Genomic DNA, 26,387 nt, shown 5'->3' on the forward strand with positions numbered 1-26,387 from the left:
GGGGTAATGTTAAGCCTTCCAATCTACGCATAATAGAGATCCCAGGAGAAGAAAGAGAAAAGAGGATTGAAAGTGTATTTGAAGAAATTATGGCTGAAAACTTCCCAAATCTAAAGAAGGAAACATATCTAGGTACAGGAAGCACAGAGGGTTGCAAACAAAATGAACTAAAACAGACCTACACTGAGACGTGTTATAATTAAAATGTCAGAATTTAAAGATGAAGAGAGGATTCTTAAGGCATCAAGAGAAAAACAGTCAGTCAGTTACAAGGGAACCCCCATACGGCTATCAGCTGATTTCTCTACAGAAACTTTGCAAGCCGGAAGGGAGTGGCAAGATATATTCAAAGTCATGAAAGGGAAAAATCTGCAACCTAGGATACTGTACCCAGCAAAATTATCATTTAGAGTAGAAGGGGAGATAAAGAATTTCCCAGACAAGCAAAAACTAAAAGAATACAGCAATACTAAACCTATCCTAAAAGAAATATTGAAAGGTCTTTTCTAAATAGAAAAGAAGCAAGACTCTATAAGAAAGAGAAATCACAATAGGAAAGGCAAGTACGTAAAGGGATTGTTTGATCACCTAAGGAAGCCAGTACATAGATTTTTTAAAAAATCAAAAAATTTTGTGAAAGTGATTATAATTACAATGAACAGCAAGAGGATAACATGAAGATGTAAAATAGGACATCAGAGTCACAAAATGTAGGGGAGGGGAGTAAGAAAATATAGATCTTTTAGAATGTGTTTGAACTTATATGACTACCTGTCTAAAGCAAGGAGATATAGTAATGGGTTAACATATTTGAAAATCAGGGTAACCACGAATCAAAAACACACAATAGATTACAAAAAATAAAAAGAAAAGAACTCAAGGATAATACAAAAGAAAACTGTCAACCCACAAAAGGAAAACAAAAAGAAGAAAGGAACAAAAGACAAATACAAAATCAACTGGAAAACAAGGTTTAAAATGGCAATAAAGACATATCTACTTATCAGTAATTACTTTAAATGTCAATGGACTAAATGCTCTGATCAAAAGACAGAGTGGCAGACTGGATAACAAAACAAGAACCTATAGCATGCTGCCTACAAGAGACCCACTTTAGGGTAAAAGGAACACATAGACTGAAAATGAGGGGATGGAAAAAGATACTTCATGCAAATCGACATGACAGGAAAGTGGGGGTAGCAATACTCGTATCAGACAAAATAGACTTCAAAGCAAAGGCCATAAAGAAAGACAGAAAAGGACACTATACAATGATAAAAGGATTAATATAAGAAGAGGATAGCATATGTTAACATGTATGCACCCATATGGGAACACCTGAATACATAAAACAAACACTCCTCTAAAGGTAGGTAATTTTATTGCTTCCACCATATAGTAGAGCTAACTATGGTAGACAGGTTAAAGCACCTGCCCCAGATTACATAAATACTATGTGCCTAAGATCACATCACTGATAATGGAATTCTAACCCATGAAGGCTGGTTCTAGAATTTGAAAGTCTTAATAATTTTGCCTTGCTGCCTTTCTCTGTTAGCATGGTTGTTTAATCTTACTAGCTATTATGGAATAAAGCTGAATCTAGGAGACGCTTTGAAATTTGCTTCTACAAAAAAAATCATTGATCGACTGTGTGAGAAGGATATACAGTTGTATGACCTATAGAGCAATACAGCATCACTCTCTGCACATTAAGTCAAAGCCAAAGCAGTCATCCCCATTTAATTTTCTTATGGCCTTCCCCCTGATCCCCAGGTATAGTCATTGTATGCTCTGACATGTCAGTATTAAAAATTCTAGTACTGTATCATCAACAGAACCACAGTCACCTCCTTATCAACTTGTACCTTAGAAAGAAATCTCACTGACACTGTTTTTTAATGGGGTGTGAGAAAGAAAATCCTTTACCATTTTAAGAATTGGCCCATAGCTTTTGGGAGTGTGCATTCTCTGAGCATCAGAAGTAGAATATCATTTTTGTAGACATGTTACCAGACCATAAATATCCTTACAGTTTTCCTCAGTTTTAGACAATTGATCTATATCCATGCGCAAGGAACATTAAAATGAATTTGAAGTACTGTCTCATTTCTAGGACTGTGTCTGGCAAATAGTAGCACCAGCATATTTAGGCATATGCGTAAGTATTTTTATTGAGGCTTTGCTTATAATAGGAAAAAACCTGGAGTCCCTTGGTTCTGTGTTCCCATCCAATCACCAGTATTTTGCTAAGTCCTGTCTCTAGTTTACTGCCATCCTCTTCTCTTTATTCTCATTGTCATTGCCTTAGCACAGGCTTTTAGTATCTTTTGTAGATTGCCTAGAACTCAAAACTTCCAGTTACATTTTTTTGTCTACTTGAAATGCATCTAAATTATGCATAGCTATTTCTGAATCACAGCTTTTATTTTTTAAAATATTTATTTATTTATTTGGCTGTGCCGGGTCTTAGTTGTGGCACGCGGGATCTTGGTTGCAGCATGTGGGATCTTTAGTTGCAGCATGCGGGGTCTTTAGTTGAGGCATGCGAACTCTTAGTTGCGGCATGTGGAATCTAGTTCCCTGACCAGGGATCGAACCCGGGCCCTCTGCACTGGGAGCTTGGAGTCTTAGCCACTGGACCACCAAGGAAGTCCCACTTATATTATTCTTACTTTAAACCTTTTGGTGGCTTCCCATTGCATTCAAAATGTGTTCCAAACTTCTTAGCCTAGTATTCAGAGCATCTTGTGATCTGGCCTCTACCTGCCATTCCAACTCTATTTCTCATTGCTACTCTTAATATTCTCTTTCACACCCAGCTAAATGGAAATGTAGATTGTTTTGCCACAACATGAGTTACTGTGACATGAATTAGAATATAATTTATTTATAAATAAGGGAAAGACATCAGTTTAATTTAGAATTCCTGTTGTTTCATTGTGATTTTTTTTCCTGTTCCCAGCATGTTAATGTATTGAGTCACCAAATAACAGCTGAAAGCAAAGTATTATAAGAGAGTGGAATACAGCAAATTGTAGAGGAGTACAGTGTTCTAAATAGTACCCATTCATCTCTCTTTTTTTTTTTTCTTTTTTTTTCCCATCTTGGTGTGACCAGACACTGTTTTGGAAGTGATTACTCTGCTATTCTCCTGGATCTCTTTGAATTTTGCTCTTGTCTCCATAACTTGGTGTCTTTAAATCATACTATTTATACTTCCTTAAATTATACTATTTTTGTTAGGGTTGTTATTTTTCACAGTTAACCATTATCTTCAAAATGGTGGCTCAAAACAGCCATTTGTTTACTCTCATTCTGTGATTTGCACTGGGTTTGGTCAAATGGTTCTCCTGATCTCACCTCTAGTACTGATGTGGCTACAGTCATTTGACAGCTCCACTGATGCTGGATAGCCCCTTAGTTACATATCTGGTAGTTGACTGTAGCTGTCTGTTCTGGTTTCTTTGTGACCTCTTATTTTCCAGTAGGCTAGATAAGGCCTTTCTTGTGATGGTAGAAGCTTTTCAAGAAGCAGAAGTTTCTAAGTCGAACCATCACTTCCATTCCTCTTTTCTAAATAGCTTTATTGAAGTACTGTTGATATACAATAAATTGTACATGTTTGAAATGTACAATTAGATAAATTTTGAAACCATAACTACAGTCAAGATAGTGAACAGATCCATCACAGGTTTCCTTGTACCCTTTTGTAATTCCTCCATCCTGCCATGATTCACCTCCCTCTAAAACCAATTACTGATTTGCTTTCTGTCACTACAGATTACTAGAGTTTTAAACAAATGGAATCATACAGTATGTGCTATGACATTTTTCTAATTTCTTTTACTCAGCATAATTTTGAGATTCATGCATGTTGTCATGGATCAGTAGTTAATGCTGAGTATCTTATTGAATATAACACAGTTGGTTTATCCATTTATCTGTTGATGGGCATTTGAGTTGTTTATAGTTTTGGGCTATTTTAAATAAAAGTGTTATGAACATTCATGTACAAATCTTTATATGGGCATATATTTCCTTTTATCTTGGGTAAATAGCCATGAATGGAACAGCTAGATCGTAAGGTAGGTCCCTTATGTTTAACTTTTTAAGGACACGCTAAACTTTTTACGAAGCAGTTGTACCATTTTACATTCCTACCAGCAGGGTACAAGAGTTCTCATTCCTCTTTGCCAACCTAAGGTGTGCCTTTTTAATTTTAGCTATTCTAATGGCTGTGTGGTGGTATCCCATTATAGTTTTAATTTACATTTCTCTAATAACTAATGATGTTGAACATCTTTTCATTTGTTTATTTGCCATGTGTGTTTTCTGTGGTAAAGTGTCTTTTCAGATCATTCGCCCATTTTATTTATTGGGTTCTTTGCTTTCTTATTGTTGAGTTTCTAGAGTTCTTAGTGTATTTTGGATTCAAGTCCTTTATTACACATATGCTTTACGAAGAATTTCTCCTAGTATGTTACTTGTCTTTTCATTCTCTTAACACTATTTTTTGAATGCGTGAAGTACTTAATTTTGATGATGTCTGGTTCATTAGTTTATTTTTTAATGGCTCTTATCTTCTTCCTATGCTTTCTTCTAGAAGTCTTATGATTTAGGTTTTATATTTAGATCTCTGATATATGTTGAGTTAATTTTTATATATGGTGCAGGATATGGATCTAAGTTAATTATTTGCATATTGATATTCAGTTGTTCCAGCACCGTTTGTTGAAAAGGTTATCCTTTCTATATTGCATTTCTTTTGCATCTGTGTCATAAATCTGTTGTCCACATGTATGTGGGGTTTTGTCTGTGTTCTCTATTCAGTTCCATGATATATTTGTCTGTGTTAATACAGTATTACTTTTGATTACTCTAGCTTTGTAATAATTTTTGAAATCACAGTGTGTTACTTTTTCAACTTTGTTTTCAAAGTTGTTTTCAGTGTTTTAGGACCTTTTGTTTCTGTATGAATTTTAGCATCAGCTTGTCGGTTTCTATGAAAATACCTGCTGAGATTTTGACTGGCATTGCATTGGATATGTGGATCCATTTGGGGGGAGTTGTCATCTTAGCAGTATTGAATCTTCTGACCTATGAACAACATATATCTCTTCCTTTATTTAGATATTTTTAACTTTGTCAATGTTTTGTTATCAGTGTACAAGTATTTCACATCTTTTGCCAGGTTTATCCCAAAGTATTTTATATTTTTTGATGTTTTTGAAAACAGTATTTTAATTTGCTGATTGTTCACTGATAGTATATAGAAATGCAGTTGATTTTTCTATTGATCTTGTATCTTGCAACCATGCTAAACTCAGTTATTCTAGTACTGTTTTTGTAGATTGCGCCAGATTTTCTGTATAGACAGTGACGTCAAAAAACAGTTTTACGTTTTTCCTTTCCAATCTGGATCCTTTTATTTCTTTTTCTTGCCTGATTTTATTGGTTAGACTGTCCAGTACAATTTTGAATAGGAGGAAAGCATTTAGTCTTTTACCATTAAGAATCATGTTATAGGGGCTTTCCTGGTGGCGCAGTGGTTAAGAATCCACCTGCCAATGCAGGGAGCACAGGTTCAAGCCCTGGCCCGGGAAGATCCCACATGCTGCAGAGCAACTGAGCCCGTGTGCCACAACTACTGAACCTGTGCTCTGGAGCCCACAAGCTACAGCGACTGAGCCCGCGTGCCACAACTACTGAAGCCCGTGCGCCTAGAACCTGTGCTCCTCAACAAGAGAAGCCACCGCAATGAGAAGCCTGCACACCGCAATGAAGAGAAGCCCCCGCTCGGCGCAACTGGAGAAAGCCCATGCACAGCAACAGAGACCCAGTGCAGCCAAAGATAAATAAATAAATAAATATTAAAAAAAGAAGAAGAATCATGTTATAGATATTTTGTAAATCCCCTTTATCAAGTTGTGGAAATTAACCCTCTCATTAATTTGCTGAAAATTTTTAATTAGTAATGTTATATTGGATTTTTTCTAATGTCTTTCCTGCATTTATTGAGACTATCATACTATTTTTCTTTTTTAGTTTGTTAATATGGTAACTTACATTTATAGATTCTTGAATGTTAAACCAACCCTGCATTCCTGGATAAACCCCATTTACTTATGATGTATTAATACATTGTTAGATTTAATTTGCTAAAACTGTTTATAAATTTTACATCTGTGTTAATAAGCGATATTGGCTGGTAGTTTCTTTTCCTCATAATGTCTTTGTCTTCTTTTAGTATGAGGGTAATGCTGGCCTCATAAAATGTGATCAAAAGTGTTCCCTCTTTGTTGGTTTTCTAGAAGAGTTTGTGTTGAATTGATATCTCTTTTCTAAGTATTTGATAGAATTCACCAGTGATAGCATGTGGGCCTAGAGTTTTGTTCTGCTTTGTGGAAAGGATTTTAATTGAAATTTCAATTTCTTTAGTAGATATAAGCCTATGTAGGGTACCTCTTTCTTTTCAGTACGATTTAATAGTTTGTGTCTTTAAAGGAACCCATCCATTTCATCCAAGCGGGAAATTTACTGTCATAAAGTTATTCACAGTACTCCCTTGTTATTTTAATATCTGTAGAATATGTAGTGATGTCACCTCTCTCATTTCTGATAGTGGTTATTCTCTTTCTTTTTTTCCTGGACAGTATGACTAGAAGTATATCGATTTTAATGGTCTTTAAAAAAAAAAACAGATTTTAATTTCATTGATTTTATTTTTGTTTTCTACTTCACTGATTTCTATGCTGATCTGTATTATTTCCTCTATTTTTTTTTTAATTTGTTTACTTTGGGTTTCATTTGCTCATCTGTTTCTTGTTTAAAGTAGAACCCAAGGTCACCGATTTGGCATTTTTCTTTTTTCCTAATACAGGTATTTGAAGCTATAAAATTTCCCTTAAGTACTGCTGTAATAACACCCCACAAATTTTAGTATCCTGTATTTTTCTAAATTTCTGTCTTGATTTCTTCTTTTATTCATGAAGTATTTACAAGCATATTATTATTATTATTATTATTTTTCGGTATGCGGGGCTCTCACTGTTGTGGCCTCTCCCGTTGCGGAGCACAGGCTCCGGACGCGCAGGCTCAGCGGCCATGGCTCACGGGCCCAGCCGCTCCGCGGCATGTGGGATCTTCCCGGACCGGGGCACAAACCCATGTCCCCTGCATCGGCAGGCGGACTCTCAACCACTGTGCCACCAGAGAAGCCCTACAAGCATATTATTTAGTTTCCAAATATTTGAGAGTTCTCCAGAAATCTTATGTCATCAATTTCTAGTTTAATTCTGTTGGGGTGAAGGAACATATATTATACATGTTTTATTTTTATATATGGTAAGACCCCAACATAGATTGCTATTATTCTTGTTTAAAAAGTCAGTTTAGGGCTTCCCTGGTGGCACAGTGGTTGAGAGTCCGCCTGCTGATGCAGGGGACACGGGTTCGTGCCCCGGTCCGGGAAGATCCCACATGCCGCGGAGCGGCTGGGCCCGTGAGCCATGGCCGCTGAGCCTGCGTGTCCGGAGCCTGTGCTCCACAACGGGAGAGGCCACAACAGTGAGAGGCCTGCGTACCCCCCCAAAAAACACAAAAAACCCCAAAAAACAAAAAAAAAGTCAATTTACCACAGCCATACCTGAGGACTACCTTCCTGAGCATTCTAATCAATGCCCTGTGCGTTATGAGTTTCCTCAGTCTTGCTGGTGGGACAGGGACTGTTTTCTGGACTGTTGGAGCACCATGCACTGTTCCCTTTACTAATCCTTTTGGTTTCTCTTCTGCCTTGGTAGTATCCTCACATGCATGTGCTTATTGGTGCTCTTTGATTCTTTCTCCATGCAGCTCTCTTGACTCTGGTACTCTGTCATATAAATTTTGTTAGTGCCTTGTTCTTCCTGGACTCTCAACATCGTCTTCTCAACTCAGGGAGTCTGCCAGGCTCTGTCTCTATTCCCCTTCTCAGTGCTGTGACCTGGAAACTCAAGAGAGTAAGCTGGAACAATCATAGAACTCACCTGAGTTGTTTTCCATGTGTCAGAGATCACTAGCCTTCATTGCTTGTCAGTGTTTTGAAAACCATCGTTTCATATATTTTGTTTGGTTTTTGGTTGTTTGTTTCAGATGGAAGCACAAATTGACTTCAGCTTAATCCATCTTCGTTGGAAGCAGAAGTGTTTTTTTTTTTAAGTATTTTGATATAAAACAATGTGATAGAACTAGTAATAATATAATAATTTTTGATGACTATTTGTATCAAAAGATATTCTTCACCTATCTTTGAGAGAATATGTTATTTATAACCATTTTTGTTATTTTTCATTTAACTATATTCATAGGTATGGATGTACAAAGTCTGAAAGAGTATACAAAAGTGTTAGATCATTATCTTATTATGCTTTGGGGTGAGTAATTTTATATACTTGAACATGTATAACAAAAAAATAAAGCTAAAAACAGAGAGCATCATTTATAAACCAGTGTAAAGAATTAAAAAATGCTAGTCTGTTATCAGCCTTATTTGAAACCTGATATGACAGTATGTTGGGATAGAAGATACATCTCTAAATCATCGAATCCTTCTCTCTTAAGTTATTACAGAAATCTCTGTGATGCCGTTATTCAAGTCATTGGAGCCAGATGCATAAATCTGTCCTATTCTTTATGGTAAAAATGGTATATGCTGAGGAAGAAATGCACTATGACTTGGAATTCTAAACTATCTGGTGAATTCATGTACAAAAAAGTATTTGGGTTGGTAGAGGAAAGTATTGGGATGCTGCCTACAGGTTAAGCATTAGTTATATATAGCAGTTGATTTGTCTCATGACACGGTTAGATTTAAATTACTCCTGTTTACAGAAGTTTACTATTTGTAATATATATGTCATGCATCAGTCATAAAATAATTTAAAAATACATTTAATTTGGGGTGGCAAGTGAAAACTTCCCAAATGCCCAAACAAAGCAGAATAGAAACAGGCAGTTAATAATAATAATGATAACCGTATCAACTACCACCACCACCTGTAGAATTCAATCTCTTCTTTTTAAAATGTGGAATTAGGTGAGGTAGTTTGCCTGGTTTTTTAAAAGCTCTGTTACTAGATTTGCAATTGAAATAAATGATGTGAAACTTTAATATTCATACCTCTCTGACTGATAATTTGTTGCATTATTAATATCCTTTTACATTATTGTTTCTAGTTCTTCTAAGTAGCATTAGTAGAGACAAGGCTGTCTCTTCCAGCCTCTATTTAAGTAGTGATTTTCTTTTATCCTCTCAATACCTTTATCCTTATGACCTTATGGCCCTAATTCATGGATAGACAAAAGAAGGGGACATAAAGACTTGTCATATAAGTTGCCTACAGATTGTTGGGCCTCTGTAATTAAAGGCACATAATCCAGTAATATACCTTGGAGAAAGAAAAAAATATTGTTAAGATAGGGATAACAGGAAAGAGAACTTCGAAGTTCTTTATTTTGTCTTTTCATTAACTTAGAAAAGTTAGTTTTGGGGTGTGTGCGTGTGTTTATGGATGTATACTCAAAGAAGGTATTGGTATTGTTGCCTACAGAGTAAGCAGTAGTTATATACTTTTTTGCAGTATTTTAGGGATAGGAAGAGAAGGGCCATCATAACACTGCATAAAAACAGTTTTGGTATGGATACACAAAGATGCTACTTTTTAAGGATGATCATGTTTTTGCTACCAAAACTTTTTAAGTTGTTCAAAGGCAGGACTGTTCATGAAATTATCACTGATGAATGTCATTGAGATCTGGAAATAAATAGCATTTAATATACATGCAAAGCCATAGAAACTTGGTAAAGATCATTGATACAGAATACCAAAATAGTAAATCAAGCCATTATTTGTAATCTGATCTAGTATACTGTCTATATAAAATTTCTAAATGCTGGTACAAAGTGATGCTGTGTTTTTCCTGGCATTATAGTCTTCTAAGCACTTGTTAAAATTCTGAGTACATTATTAGCATTTGATATTCTGAAATGTTGAACTTTTGACCTTGAGTGACTGATATTCAGACAGTGGTTGTATGTTATTCATCTAAGTACTAGACCGTATTATTTTACTTTTCTAGCCCCTGTAACAGTAGAGTTTACACATTTTAAACAGTCACTAATCTATATAGGGGTCATGATGTCTGAAACTTTCAATATGGTTTGATTTGAATCCATTTTCTTTTTGATCCCATAGTTTTCACATTAGGAGAATAAAAAATTGCACATGAGTAATTAGAATGATGATCTTTTCTGAAGGATTTTAACCTTTTTTCTTTTGTATCCCAATATGTTGAATTAGAGTTTTGGAATACATTAAAATATTAAAGTTTATAGCTTAGAAACAAAACACCTGGCTTTGCTGAAGAAATTGAGTATTTCCTCTGGCATTCCTTTATGTGAAAAACAGAAAACCAGTACTGGAAAGAAACTTGAAACTTTGAATAATTTTTTCAGTTTCTTTAGTTCTACTTTGGGTAAAAGCCCTCCTGCCTCTAAAATGATAAGAATTCAGTGTGAATATAAAGAAGTTTGGGTAAAACATTGCCACTTCACTCTGTTAATGCCTGAAAATGTTTGTTTAGAAAAAGCTAAATATTGTATTTATATAAATGTAAAATGGTTGTTTGAGCTTTACAAGTCAGATATGTGCCATGATCATATGATGGCACTGTTTGTTTTAATATAATTTATATATATATTTTAATTGAAATATAGTTGATTTACAATGTGTGTTAATTTCTGCTGTACAGAAAAGTGATTCTTATACATATACATACGTTTTTTAATATTCTTTTCCATTATGGTTTATCACAAGATATTGACTATATTTCCCTGTGCTATACGGTAGGACCTTGTTGTTCATCCATTCTATGCATATCATGTTTGCATCTGCTAATCCCAAACTCACAATCCATCCCCCCCACCCCCCCATCCCCCGGCAGCCACAAGTCTGTTCTCTATGTCTCTGAGTCTGTTTCTGTTTTGTAGATAAGTTCATTTGTGTCATATTTTAGATTACATATATAAGTGATATCATATGGTATTTGTCTGTCTCTTTCTGACTGACTTCACTTAATACAGTTTATATTTTTAAAACATTTTATTAACTTAGAAAAATTAGCTGATGTTCAAATTTTTTAAGTTGGAGGTTTGCTCTGTTTTTACTTCTGTCTTGATATATTTTGTAGTAAATCAGAGGCTAATTGATTGATTTTGAAATGTATAAAATATGTTATTCTGAAGTTACACTATATAAACTTTGAGTAGAGTCAAGAATTTCATCATACTTACTATTTGGTGACATAATTGCTTTAAAAACTCAGAAAAATTATTTGCCGTATTATTCCAGAGTTTAAAACGTTCTGTATATTTTGCAAAATAATCATCTATTATTGAATAATAAAGTTATTTTAGAATATTAATGTCTACAGCATGTTATGAACTATTGATTTCAATTACCCATGAAATATTTTGAAATCTGTAAATCCCTTTCATGAGTTACTTTAAACAAGATGGATTATATTGAAGCAAAGTGATTTTTTTATTTGCATAATTAAGCTGTAGCTCTTCAAAAGGGGGTTCTTGAAGTGTTTTCAAAGTAACAATATATAAAATTAAGATTACAGTCATAGCCTTACCCTTTAATTCATGGTAAATAAAATTTATCTTTCAGACGGCAAATGGCTACATCTTGTTTTTTCATATAACATCTACAAGAGGGGACAAGTACCTTTATGAACCAGTGTATCCCAAGTAAGTTTGTTGTCTTTCATTTTTTAAATATTTGATTTGCATACTTTGTATTCACAAAACATTACAGTTTGGGGTTGTCTCAAGTGCTAAGCCAGCATTTCCAAAACACTGTTTTAAAGATTACCAGGTCTTTGAACTGCTGTCACTTGAATAAAGAATTCTATAATTAAATAAGTCTGAAAATCTTGGATGGATGTACTATCTCCAGAATTACTATTAAAATACTCCAGATCTAGCATCCTTTAGTCTTTATTGGGGATGTATGAGCTAAGATCATGAGGGGAAGAGGTGAAGTGTCAGTAAGCTATACGTACTTTTTCCTGTACATTTTAGTGTATGCATAGAAAAAATATGTACCCCAAACAGTGGGTTACCTCTTGATTAGAATTTGAGGGAACTTGGACTTTTGATCTTTAATCTGTGTTCTGTATGTTTTGCATTGTTTTTTTTTCCTTTTTTGTTATTTTCCTTACTTGTGAAACAAGAGAACATTTTATTGAAAGACCTTTTGAAATAAAAGAACATGTAATGTAATTTTCAAGTATTTCACCTTTTTAAAAAACGATCAAGCCATTAAAACTGGATGAAAATATAAATGAATTATTTATCACATTTCTAGATGATAGAAGACAGAGGTTATTAGTTATATAAGTAATTAAAGGGAAAATAGATTACATTATATGAAAGTTTAAATTTCTGAAAATTAACAGAAAAAAAAAAGACCAACATTAAAAGGGCAGATAACAAACTGGGGGAAAATTTTGCAGTAAACAAGACCAAGGCTTACTGTTTTTTATATGAAGGGGTCATATAAATTGCTAAGAAACACAAAGATTTCAAAAGATAAATACGTAAAAGCAATCTCATAAGAGGAGATGTCATCCATTTTAATTCTCAATTTAGACATACTCTGAAAGATTTCAAAAGATAAATAGATAAAAGCAATCTCATGAGAGGAACTATCTCCATTTTAATTCTCAATTTAGACACTCTCCTGTAAATAAAAAGCAATAAACAGAATCACCTGTACTTAACTTGATTATTTTTTATACTATTATAGGTGGGCAGGGGACTATTATAGGTGGGCAGGGGAGGGAAATAACATCTCTTGAAACAGTGAAAAATACAATTTTCTTCCATTTGCCAACATGATTTACATATATTTAGAGTGTTTTGGAGTAGTATTTTGAGACTCACTTTTTGTTTTCCAGAGGTTTTAAAAAGTTTCTTACCTTTTAATTCTAAGACTCCAGGGCACACTGCTTAACTAAGTAGTAGTCCCAACAATGCATGAGCTATGCTGTGTTTGACTGTATATGTTAAGCTAAAGAACTAAGTAAAGAGCATTATTGTTTTGTTTTGTTTTTAAACTTGGATGTTCTTCCACTGTGTTGAAGAGTTTGAGTTTCAGTATGTGGGCTCAATAAAATGTGTATTGCCTTAGAGCAGCATAAATAGAAATTAAGGGGGGATATAGGCTTTGGTGTCAGATAGACCTGGAATTGAATGTCAGTTCTGCTGCTTTTCAGCTGTATGTCTCCTATCAAGTTAAAATACCTCTAAAAACCTGAGTTTCCTCATCTGTAGAATGAGATAACAGTAGTAATTATTTTATAGGATTAAATGAGACCATGCATGTTAAATGTTTAGGTAAGTGCCTAGCTTGTGGAAAAATTAATAATGGACAGCTGCTATTATTATTAATATATTTTTTCCCTCATCAAATTTTTACTTTATTTCTAATGTTTTAAGTGATTATATATATAAAGTGATTTTATACATTACATAAATTGTATATATTATATATATTTTTTGTTTTTAACTTGATAATATACTTTTTTCAGAGTTTAACTTCTAGTAACTGTTACATAAAATCAAACAAAATCTCTTATATGGAAACAGTTTCACAGAGCAGATTAGAATCAGCCTATTATGCATTTGTTTGCTAGACTACTTTCTAGTTCGGCTTTTTAGTCTAGTAAGTTTCTTAGTTTTTCTGTAGAACCTGTTTATAAAATGGGAATAAAAATATTTTCTTCAGTTGTTTGGAGGGTTATGTGAGTTTAGGTTTTTAAAACCTGATTTGAGGAGAGTTTTTTTTAAAATTTAGTTTTTATTGGGTGTAAGATAAGCTCAAGGATGTATTATACAATATACAATGTAGCCAATATTTTGTAATAACTGTAAATGGAAAGTAAATTGTATAAAAATTTTTAAAAACTAAAAAAATTTAGTTTTGAGAGTGTATCATCATCATCTGTGCCATTGTAAACACTTATGCAATTCAAGACACTATTCTAAGCACTTTTTCAAACTAACTTAATCCCTGTAGCAACCTGATGAGGTAGTTATGTACAGTAACTATACAAACTGCAGCACAGAGATGGCCAAGTAACTCACCCATAGTCATACACTAGTAAGTGACACAGTCAGGATCTAAACTTAAGTGTTGTAGCTTCAAAATCTGTGTATTTAAATTAACCACCAATACTACACTTCAACCCCGTGTGTCCATCTAGCCATCTACTACTTTGGGTTTTATTTGGGGAGTTAGGGAACCAAAAATGGATAAATGATCTGGAGTGGTTTATAGTAGTCCTGAAGAATAGAGACAGCATAATTGAGGCCAGTGGTTAGTCATCCTCTTCACAGTTTTAGAAACGCTATTGTCTCTTGCTTCTCTTCTCTAAATCTTATAAGTTCCTCCCATGAGTTTTTCTATAGTATCTCAACTTCCTTGTATTATGTGACAGCATCTTAACCTCAGACTGCCTCTTTTCCCATAGTGCTTCATCTTAGAACAGGTCAGATGCCCCCATAATCTTTCAGAGTTTCCACATAGTGTTGTTTCCAACATCCTTCCTGTTGATGGTGGGAGTCAGGCTTCAGCAATGGTTACAGTCTTATATTAAATGACTCTTTATGCCTCAAAGGTCATTTAGGTCATTTATTGTTTGATTAATGAATTTTCCATTTCTTTCATCCTTTGCATCTTTATAAATTCCATTCTATATTAAAATATTCCTTCATATTGGTTACACAGGCCAATGGATGGACTTATCCATTGAAGGGGTCATCTTGATGGCTTTTTCTTTCATGTCTTGTAACTTACAGTGCAATTAATGAAGGAAACTCTGTCAGGGATAAATCAGAAATAATTTGTGTTAAGCTTTAGAATATGTTCACGTGTTTATTTTTAAGTATGAGTTTGGTATATCTTGAAACTGCAAATCATATTTAATTTCATAATGAAAATAATTTCAACAAACATTTCATCATTATGTATACTACTTTGAGAGCAGAGATTTTTTTCTCCTTATTCTTTCTATCTTTCCACCTTATTGAGACCAGCCTTATTGAGGTTAGTGGTCTTTTAAAAAGAAAAGTTACTGTACTAAAATTCAGTATATTTAATTGTCAACTATTAAAGATGAAGATATTATCTTCTTCACTGAAAAAAATCACTCCAAAACAACTATCAAAATTCAGACATCCCACTCCCTCCCCAAGGCCAATATTTTTACCATCTGTTATGAATTAGTGCTAGGTGGGAAGCAAGAAGAGAATAATTAGTTGAAGTTAGCAATTTCTAACTTCAACACAACTTGCCTTTTCAAAAATCCTGCTTCTTGGGAACTATACTCAATATGTTCCAATAACCTATAAGAGAAAAAAATCTGATAAATAACATATATATGATATATATATATATACACATATATATTATATATACAACTGAATCACTGCTGTACACCTGAAACTAGCATAACATTGTAAGTCAATTATACTTCAATAAAATAAAGCTTCTTGCAGGAGAAACCTGCAAGTAAGGGAATATAAACATTTACTCAGTTACATCAAAGAGAATAAAAGAGGTTTGAATTACTTACAGATGTGAAAGATTCCCCTCAACATTTGTTTTTTTCTTTTTGCTAGTAAGTTTTGAGTGTTAGTTTTCTGGAGAATAAACTTTAACTGCTTTTTTCCCCTTAAGCTTCTATAGATTTAGAAAGTTATTTCTAACAATATATCTTGGTCTAAGTTCAGTTTTTGAACTTGACAAAGTGTGTTAGTTATCCTAACATTTTTGATTCCCTTTGATCTTCTCAAAACGTTGCATGTGTAATTTGATTTCAATATGTATGTATTCTGTAACAGTACATGTGTAACCTTTAGCTGTTCAACTTTGTGTCTTTTATGTATCCATTAGCTTACATTATAATTGCATGAGCATTTACTAATAAGATTAATTAGCAACGTTATTCTATAAATTCTGGACAGTGAAAACCACTCCCTGTTGGCCACACTTCTAAGACTGGCACCTGAATTCAAAGAATCACAGAATTGTTAAGAAATCTGCCTGATTCAAAGAGCCCTGTGCATTGTTCTTATCGGACTCAAAGCTGTCTGATTTTGTGATAATGTAAATAAAAAGCTTTTTTTTTCTTTTTAAGAAAAATGATATAAAATGCCTGGTGATAAAGAGTACTTACCTCTTTCAGAAAACTCTTCTGAAAAATTGTTGTCATCCATCTGTCCATTTAAGTATTAAATTTTGTCAGGCTCCAGGACCGTTTTAGATACTGGGATGCAGCAGAGGAAAAAGAAAAAAGAAGAAAAACAACAACAACAAGAAACTCTACTCATACAGCCTGCATTCTTGTAATAGATGATGATAAATAAGTAAAATACATTACAAATTAGGTGATACATTCTATGGAGAAAAATAAAGCCGGGAAAGGGAATGGGAAGTGGGGAAACAACTTGAAATAGAGTGGTCAGGGTCTTTACTGAGAAGATGTTGTTTTAAAAGTTCTCAATGAGATGAGGAAACAAAACATACACCCATGGCCAGAGCATTCTGGATTGGTGAGATTTAGAAGGTAAGAAAGTTAATAAGAAGAAATTACTGTGACTAAATCCTAGGTCTTATCTAATAACTTACAGTGAAAAAATCAGAAGGGAGAAATTTTTTATTAAATATAAAAAGAAAAATTACATTCTGCTTTTAAAATAACCTAATCCTGGGAAAGCCTACAGTTTATTCTCTTTTTTTTGTAAATGGCACCATCATTTGAGCTTATTTATTCTTACGACTTAATAACTCCAATAGCCAGTCTATATCAAGTCCAGTATATTCTACCTTGTATCCCTCATGTCTTTGCCTTCTTCCTAATTCTCAGCAACACTACTTTAGCTTGGGTTCTGTCATTTTTCTCCTGGATTATTGTAATATCTTATTAATTAATCTTTTGTGGTTTACCCCTAAATGAATTTTTCTAACATAAAATTAACTTGCCATTTTTCTACAGTTTTTCAGTGGCTTTTCTTAGATTTCAGGATTAATCGTGTTGCTTACTTTTTTTGAGTTTTATTTTACAAATCTGAAGAATGGATTTAATATCCACTTCATGAAGATGTCATTAGGTTGTTTTTGTTTGTTTGTTTGTTTGTTTTTTGCGGTACGCGGGCCTCTCAGTGTTGTGGCCTCTCCCGTTGCGGAGCTCAGGCTCCGGACGCACAGGCTCAGCAGCCATGGCTCACGGGCCCAGCTGCTCCGCGGCATGTGGGATCTTCCCGGACTGGGGCACGAACCCGTGTCCCCTGCATAGGCAGGCGGACTCTCAACCACTGCGCCACCAGGGAAGCCCTGTCGTTAGGTTTAAATCAACACCTTAAATTACACTGTAGAGTACCTAAAATAATGCTTTACTGTTGCCCAGGATTTTGTTATGCGTTCTCTTGTATTCTACATGCTCTTCTTACTGGCTTTAATTATCCAGTATATATGGATGAGGTTCAGACGTTTCTGTAATATAGTACCACTTTCTTAAGCTTCTGGCCCACCTTTCTGGAACAAATCTATTTAGGTGTCTCTAGGCAGCCTCAAACTCATCATGTGTAAACCTAACTCATTTCCTCTCTACCAAGCCAAACATGTTATTGCTTTTCTAAAATTTATTGCCATTACCATGATCTTTTATACAGTGTGTGATGTTGAAAACCTTGGAATCTTTATTTCTTCATTTCTCTTCTTTGTTTGGTAATCAGATTGTATTGATTGATTACAACTCTCTAGTGCCTCTAAAATTTGCTAATATGTATTTTACTCTCACTTGTCATATTAAGGGCATTCATGGCCTCTCCTTGCCTATTGAAAAGCTTGTTTACTAACTCATTCTTGTCCTCTAGTCTCTTTCTCCTCCATACTGAAATCCATTCTTTGCACTGATAACCAGATTTATTCTTCAAAGCAGAAACTTGATGATGTGATTCTTGTCTCAGAAACTTTTTTTTAAAGTCTGGATTTACTTTGTTCTAAATAATTAACACCTGGATCTAAAGATACAAAAAAGCTAGCATTATACATCAGTACTTCCTGGAATATTATTTCAGAAAGATCATATCAGTAAATTTTTTTATTTCTAATTTTTTTATTGTGGTAAAATACACAATGTAACATTTATCATCATAATGTTTTAAAGTATAGTTATATAGTTGGCCCTTTAACAACACAGGTTTGAACTGTGCAGGTCCACTTATACATGGATTTTTTTCAGTAAATATGTACTGCAGGATTCTTGGTTGGTTGAATCCAAGGATACAGAGCCACATATATGGAGGGCCAACTGTAAAGTTATGCACAGATTTTCAAGTGCATGGAGGTCTGCATCCCTAACCCACAGGTTGTTCAAGGTTTAACTGTACTTCATATAAGTGAAACCATATGGTATTTATCTTTTGTGACTGACTTATTTCACTTAGCATAATGTCCTCAAGTTTCATTCATTTTGTAGCATATGTTAGACTTTCCTTCCTTTTAAAGGTTGAATAATATTCCACTGTATGTATATACCACATTCTATTGTGAATAATGCTGCTATGAACATGGGTATTCAAATGTCTCTTTGAGACCCTGATTTCAGTTCCTTTGGGTATATACCCCAAAGTAGAATTGCTGTATGTTACGGTAATTCTCTTTTTAATTTTTTTGAGGAACTGCCATACTATTATCCTCAGGGGCTGTACCATATTCTGTACTTAGTGCACAAGGACTCTAATTTCTCTACATTTTTGCCAACACTTATTGTTATATATGTATTTTTATAGTAACTTGTAGGTGTGAGGTGGTATCTCACTTTAGTTTTGATTTGTATTTCCCTAATGATTAGTGATGTTAGGTACTCTTCTAATGTGCTTATTGGCCGATTGTGTATCATTGGAGAAATGTCTGTTTTGAGTCCTCTGCCCCTTTTTGAATCAGGTTGTTTTGGTTTTTTGCTGTTGAGTTTTAGGAGTTCTATATATATTCAGGGTATTAATTCCTTATCTCATAAACTTCTGTTGCTCTCCAGTCCCCACAAAATAAAGTCCAAGAGATCTGGCTTGGCATTTAGAACTTACTTTTCCCCTATCTCTAGCACACTGAACCCACACTTCCTATGTATTTTAATTCTGTTCATTTGCTATTTGCTTTACTTAGTATGCCTTTACCGCTATCTTTTTTTATGTAAGAAAGCTATCTCACTTGGTTTTCAAGCTCAGGTCAAATGTTTATAAAGCTTGACCTCAACTCTCCTATCTTCCCTTGTACCCAAGAAATAGCTTATCCCTCATGTATAATCCCATGGCACTTAAAAAAATTTACACTGGTAGTCCATGAATTTATTCTTATAAAAACAAACAAGTACTATGTTGAGGTATGTTCCTGCTGTGCCTGCTTTCTGGAGAGTTTTTATTATAAATGGATGTTGAATTTTATCAAAAGCTTTTTCTGTATCTATTGACATGATCTGTGGTTTTTATTCTTCAGTTCATTAATGTGATGTATCACATTGATTGATTTGTGGATATTGAAAAATCCTTGCATCTGTGGAATAAATCCCACTTGATCATGTTGTATGATCCTTTTAATGTATTGTTGGATTTGGTTTGCTAGTATTTTGTTGAGGATTTTTGCATCTGTGTTCATCAATGATATTGGCCTGTAATTTTCCTTTCGTGTGATGTCTTTGTCTGGTTTTGGTATCAGGGCGATGGTGGCCTCATAGAGTGCGTTTGGAAGTGTTCCTTCCTCTGCAATTTTTTGGAATAGTTTCAGAAGGATAGGTGTTAACTCTTCTCTAAATGTTTGGTAGAATTCACCTGTGAAGCCATCTGGTCCTGGAATTTCATTTTTGGGGAGTTTTTAAATTACTGATTCAGTTTCAGTACTGGTGATTGGTCTGTTCATATTTTCTATTTCTTCTTGATTCAGTCTTGAGTGATTACACCTTTCTAAGAATTTGGCCATTTTTTCTAGGTTGTCCATTTTATTGGCATATAGTTGTTTGTAGTAGTCTCTTATTATCCTTTGTATTTTTGTGGTGTTGGTTGTAACTTCTCCTTTTTCATTCCTGATTTTATTGATTTGGGACCTATATTACAAACCAACAGCTAATATCATCCTCACCGGTGAAAAAGCTGAAAGCATTTCCTCTAAGACCAGGAACAAGACAAGGGTGCCCACAATTGCCACTTTTATTCAACATAGTATTGGAAGTCCTAGCCACGTCAATCAGAGAAGAAAAAGAAATAAAAGGAATGCAAATTGGAAAAGAAGTAGAGCTGTCACTGTTGGCAGGTGATATGATGCTATACGTAGAAAATCCTAAAGATGCCACCAGAAGACTACCAGAGCTCATCAGTGAGTTCGGTAAGGTTGCAGGACAGAAAAGTAATATACAGAAATCTGTTGCATTTCTATACGCTAACAATGAACTATCAGAGAAATTAAGGAAACAGTCTGATTTACTGTCACATCAAAATGAACAAAATACCTAGAAATAAACCTACCTAAGGAGGCAAAAGACCTGTAGTCAGAAAACTGTAAGATACTGATGAAAGAAATCGAAGATGACTCAGATGGAAAGATATACCATGTTCCTGGATTGGAATAATCAATATTGTTAAAATGACCATACTACCCAAGGCAATCTACAGATTCAGTTCAATCCCTATCAGAATACCAATGGCATTTTCCACAAAAGCAGAACAAATAATTTTAAAATTTGTATGGAAACGCAGAAGACTCCAAATAGCTAAAACAATCTAGAGAAGGAAGAACAAAGCTGGAAGAATCACATTCCCTGTCTTCAGACTATACTACAAAGCTACAGTAATCAAAACAGTATGGTACTGGCACAAAAACAGACACATAGATCAATGGAACAGGATAGAGAGCCCAGAAATAAATCCACACACTTATACTCAATTAACCTGACAAAGGAGGCAAGAATATACAATGGAGAAAAGACATTCTATTCAGTAAGTGGTGCTGGGTAAGCTGGACAGCTGCATGTTAAAGAATGAAATTAGAACATTCTCCAACACCATATATAAAAATAAACTCAAAATGGATCAAAGACCTAAATGTAAGACTGTATACTATAAAAGTCCTAGAGGAAAACGTAGGCAGAACACTCTGACATAAATCACAGCAATATTTTTTTGGATCCGTTTCCTAAAGCAAAGGAAACAAAAGCAAAAATAAACAAATGGGACCTAATTAAACCTAAAAGCTTCTGCACAGCAAGGTGCAGGAGTAAAGACGTAGACGTAAAGAATGGACTTGAGGACATGGGGAGGGAGAAGGGTAAGCTGGGACGAAGTGAGAGAGTGACATGGACATATATATACTACCAAATGTAAAATAGATAGCTAGTGGGAAGCAGCCACATAGCACAGGGAGATCAGCTCAGTACTTTGTGACCACCTAGACGGGTGGGATAGGGAGGGCGGGAGGGAGATGCAAGAGGGAGGAGATATGGGGATATATGTTTATGTATATCTGATTCACTTTGTTATAAAGCAGAAACTAACACACCATTGTAAAGCAATTATACTCCAATAAGGATGTTAAAAAAAATAAAAGCTTTCTGCACAGCAAGGGAAACCATTGACAAAACAAAAAGACAACCTACTGAATGGGAGAAAATATTTGCAAGCAATATGACTGATAAGGGATTAATATTCAACATACATTAACAGCTCATATAACTCAACATCAGTAAAACAAACAACCCAATTAAAAAACGGGCAGAAGATCTGAATAGACATTTTTCTGAAGAGGAAATGCAGATGGTCAATGGGCACATGTAAAGAGGCTCAACATTGCTAATTATCAGGGAAATGCAAATCAAAACCACAATGAGCTATCACCTCACGCCTGTCAGAATGGCCATCCTAAAAAAGAACATGAATAACAAGTCTCGTCAAGGATGTGGAGAAAAGGGAAGTCTCGTGCACTGTTGGTGTGACTGTAAATCAGTGGAGTCACTGTGGAAAACCATATTTTTAGTCAAAAGACTAAAAATAGAACTACCATATGACTTAGCAATTCTACTCCTGGGTATATGTCAAAAAAACCCTAAAAACACTAATTTGAACAGATACATGCACCCCAGTATTCCTAGCAGCATTATTTGCAATTGTCAAGATATGGAAGCAATCTAAGTGTCTATCAACAGATGAAAGGATAAAGAAGAAGTGGTATATATATATATACAATGGAATACTACTCAGCCATAAAAAGGAATGAAATTTTGCCATTTACAGCACCACGGATGGACTTGGAGGGCATTATGCTAAGTGAAATAAGCCAGACAGAGAAAGACAAATACTGTATATCACTTCTATGTGGAATCTAAAAAATATAACAAACGAGTGAATATAACAAAAGAGAAGTAGACTCACAGATACAGAGAACAAGCTAGTGGTTACCATTGAGGGGAGAGGCAATACAGGAGTGAGAGAGTAGTAGATACAAACTATTGAGTGTAAGATAGGCTGCAAGGATGTATTGTACAACACAGAGGATGTATCCAATATTTTGTAACAACTGTAAATAGAGTGTAACCTTTAAAAATTGTATTAAAAAGCACACAGATAATGAGAGACATACAAAAAGTAAAAAGTGAAATTGGGAACCTTGTCTGCTTTTTCAGATTCCAGTCTCATTTCACTCTCCAGTTAGCTTTATATCTTTTGAGTAAATAAATACCTAAGAGTTGAGTTGCTGGGGCATATCACATGTCTAGTGATTTTAGGTTGGATCATGGGCATTGTATTAGATATCAAATGTCTGATTTTCATTCTTTTGCTTTAAAGAATGTTGAGTTTTGTTTTGGATGGCAGTTAAGTTGGAGAGCTTCTTGATCCTTTTGAAGCTTGTTTATGTATTTTTAGGGTAGGTTCAACCTTTACTGTAGACTAGCTTAGCGCTTCTGAGCTCTCTGCTAATGTCCTGAGTCTTTAATGAGGTCTCTTTTATGTGGTCAGAACTGGAATGTCTCTCAGCCCTATATGAACGGTACAGCTTAAAACTCTGGTAGTTATTCTTTGGCTGACCTTGTGGGGTTTCACCATATATATGCATAGCTTAGTATTCAGCAAGACTTAAGGGGAATCCCTTAAGCTCTAGGTTTCTAGAGCTCTTTCTCTGTATCTCTCACCTGTCTTGTACTCTGTTCCACAAATAGCTGCTTCTGCTTCCCTGAACTTTAATCTTTTTCTCCTCAGCTTAACAAGACTGCCATATTATGCTTGTGTCTTCCCACCATACATGGTAGTCTAGAAAGTGACTTCTATCAGAAAACCTTGTTTGTCTCCCTTCACTCAGGATTATAGTCCTGTTCTGCCTGTTATGCAGTGTCTGAATATGGTTGTTTTATATATTTTGACCAGTTATTTTTTTTATTGTTTCTGGAGGGCTAATTTGGCACCAGTTTGCTGTTAGTATAATAATAACGTGACTGATGACCACCTATGTGTCCATCAGTCAGCTTGAACAATTTTCAGTCTTTTTTCACTGAGTATGTTTTAGCACATTCAAGATATCATCATTTTATTTCATGCCCAAATACTTTCATTATTGATATTCTGGTAACAATTAGGTTAACTGAAAATGATGAAACAGGAGGTATGGAGTTTGATGAAAGAAACCATCCTGAGCCTTTCCAGAACTATGGTTGGAGAACCAAAGCCTTTTGGTCCAGAATTCACCTAGGATTGCCAGAACTTCCTGGATCAAGCCTAATACATTCCAGAATCATTTTAAAATTTGATAACCTGAGTTGTAAGAGAGTAGATCTTGAAAGTTCTTATCACAAGGGGAAAAAAATTGTAACTGTGAGGTGTTGGATGTTAACTAATCTTATTGTGGTAATCATTTTACAGTGTATACATATTGCAAATCATTTTGTTGTGCACCTTAAACTCATACAGTGTTCTATGTCAATTACACCTCAAGAAACTGGGAAAAAAATGTGAAAATCTGGAATGAGATTTTTTTCCATCATCATCAAACACTTATTGTATGCTTTGCTATCATTTGTAAGGCACTAGCTATTCTGTTGCTGAAAAGGTATAAGATGCTAATGAAGAGAGACATATTTAAAATTAATGGCAATATGCAATGGCAAATGCCAAGTGAATGAACATCCCTAAAGGTGTTAGTAGCATTTCAGGGGAAAATTCTTGAGTTGTCAGGGAAAGGTTTGTAGATAAGGAGATTTGAGCTATACTTGGAAGGAAAGATAGGCCTTAGGGTAAGTAATGTTGCTAGGAAAAACACTGTATAGTTAGCTGTACTTCTGAAATTCCTATCCGATGTCCCTGGGTTGTTTGCTGCCCACCCCACCCCCAGCACCACCAAATCCATCAGGTTATCTGCTATGTTACTGTTTTCTTTAGCTGGCACTTAAAGTATTTGAGATGTCCTGCACACTAGACTTTGTTGAAATCAATGCCTGTTGAATTTAATTGCATAGTGACAGTTTTCTGTATCATCTTGTTTAGCCCTCCAAAGCATACTTGACATATATATTAAAGGCAGTTTTTTCTCTTTTTTTTTGCGGTACGCAGGCCTCTCACTGTTGTGGCCTCTCCCATTGCGGAGCCCAGGCTCCGGACGCGCAGGCTCAGCACCCATGGCTCACGGGCCTAGCCGCTCCGCGGCATGTGGGATCTTCCCAGACTGGGGCGCGAACCTGTGTCCCCTGCATCGGCAGGCGGACTTTCAACCACTGCGCCACCAGGGAAGCCCATTTTTTTCTCTTTTAAGACTTCTTTGTAATTTTTATGATACGTTTTTGAGTACTGTAGTTTGCTTTTTATTTTTATCAATTTAGTGGGAAACTGCTCCCTCCTCAAGGCTATGGGAAGTTTGACTAGTAGTTGACCTACCCCTCATTTCATTTTTCATTGCCCTTTGGGGGCTGTGCATTGCATTCATTAGAATGGAAAGCTAGGAAACTTTATTTAAAAAATAAATTTATTTTTATTTTTGGCTGTGTTGGGTCTTCATTGCTGTGCGTGGCTTTCTCTACTTAACGGCGAGCGGGGGCTACTACTCTTTGTTGCAGTGCACGGGCTTCTCATTGTGGTGTCTTCTCTTGTTGCAGAGCATGGGCTCTAGGCGCGTGGGCTTCAGTAGTTGTGGCATGCGGGCTCAGTAGTCATGGCTCTCGGGCTCTAGAGCGCAGGCTCAGTAATTGTGGCGCACAGGCTTAGTTGCTCTGCGGCATACGGGATCTTCCCAGACCAGGGCTTGAACCCGTGCTCCCTCTGTTGGCAGGTGGATTTTTAACCACTGGCACCACCAGGGAAGCCTGGAAACTGCTTTTAATTCATGAAAAATACATCAGTAAAGCAAAACTCTTAAACTGGCTTAATTTCATTTTCCCTACTTTCTTACGATATTGGACTTAATATTACTACCTCTGATAAATATACAGCAGTTTAGAGATGTAGAGAAGAGAATTTGAAGAGCATTTGAAATTAGAGCCACGTGGGTTTCAGTCTGGGCTCTACATTTTATAGGCAATAACTTTGGAAAAGCTGCTTGTTCAGTTACTTTCTGTGTTTTTGTGCATCTATAAAATGAGAACAATGAGTTAGTACGTTCTTAGTAAGTTGCAGTTGTTGTTGTCTAGGTTGCCTTTTGAATTATTAAACATAATCTGCTTCCACTGGATATTTAAGACAATTTGTGTGTGTTCAGGAAAGAAGGAAATTCAAGTTCACTAAATATATGGATTCTCTTATAATCCATTTGTTTCTCTAAGGTCAGTAGTAATGTCCCCCCTTTCATTTCTGATTTTAGTGAGTTGAGTCTTCCTTTCTTTTTTCCTTAGGTTTTTCAATTTTGTTGTTGTTTTCAAAGAACTACCTTTGCTTTGCTTGATTTTCTCTATTGTTTTCCCATTCTCTGTTTTTTGTTCATATCCGCTCCAGTCTTCATTATATCCTTCCTTCTGCTAGTTTTGAGTTAAGTTTGCTCTTTTTCTAGATCCTTTTAAGGTGGAAAGTTAGGTTATGGATTTGAGATTTTTCTTCTTTTTTGGTGCAAGCATTTTAGCTGTAAATTTTCCTCTGATCACTGCATTCACTGCCTCCTATGGTGTTGTGTTTTCATTTTCATTAGTCTCAAAGTATTTTCCAATTTTCCTTTTGGTCTTTTCTTTGACCTATTGGCTGTCTCAGAGGTGTTGGTTAATTTCCACATATTTGTGAATTTTCTAGTTTTCCTTCTGTGATTGCTATCTAGTTTCAT

General features: G+C 35.1%; 1 protein-coding gene across 1 annotated transcript in view; it reads left to right on the forward strand.

Moving 5' to 3' along the window:
- The window catches only part of RIC1 (RIC1 homolog, RAB6A GEF complex partner 1), a 136,372-nt gene that overhangs the window by 48,750 nt on the left and 61,235 nt on the right, over positions 1–26,387 (forward strand). Inside the window, 1 exon segment of the mRNA XM_030877129.2 lies at positions 11,715–11,794. Coding sequence (XP_030732989.2) covers positions 11,715–11,794 — 80 coding nt within the window.

This window comes from Globicephala melas, chromosome 6, assembly GCF_963455315.2.
Source record: "Globicephala melas chromosome 6, mGloMel1.2, whole genome shotgun sequence".
Classification (NCBI taxonomy): Eukaryota; Metazoa; Chordata; class Mammalia; order Artiodactyla; family Delphinidae; genus Globicephala; species Globicephala melas.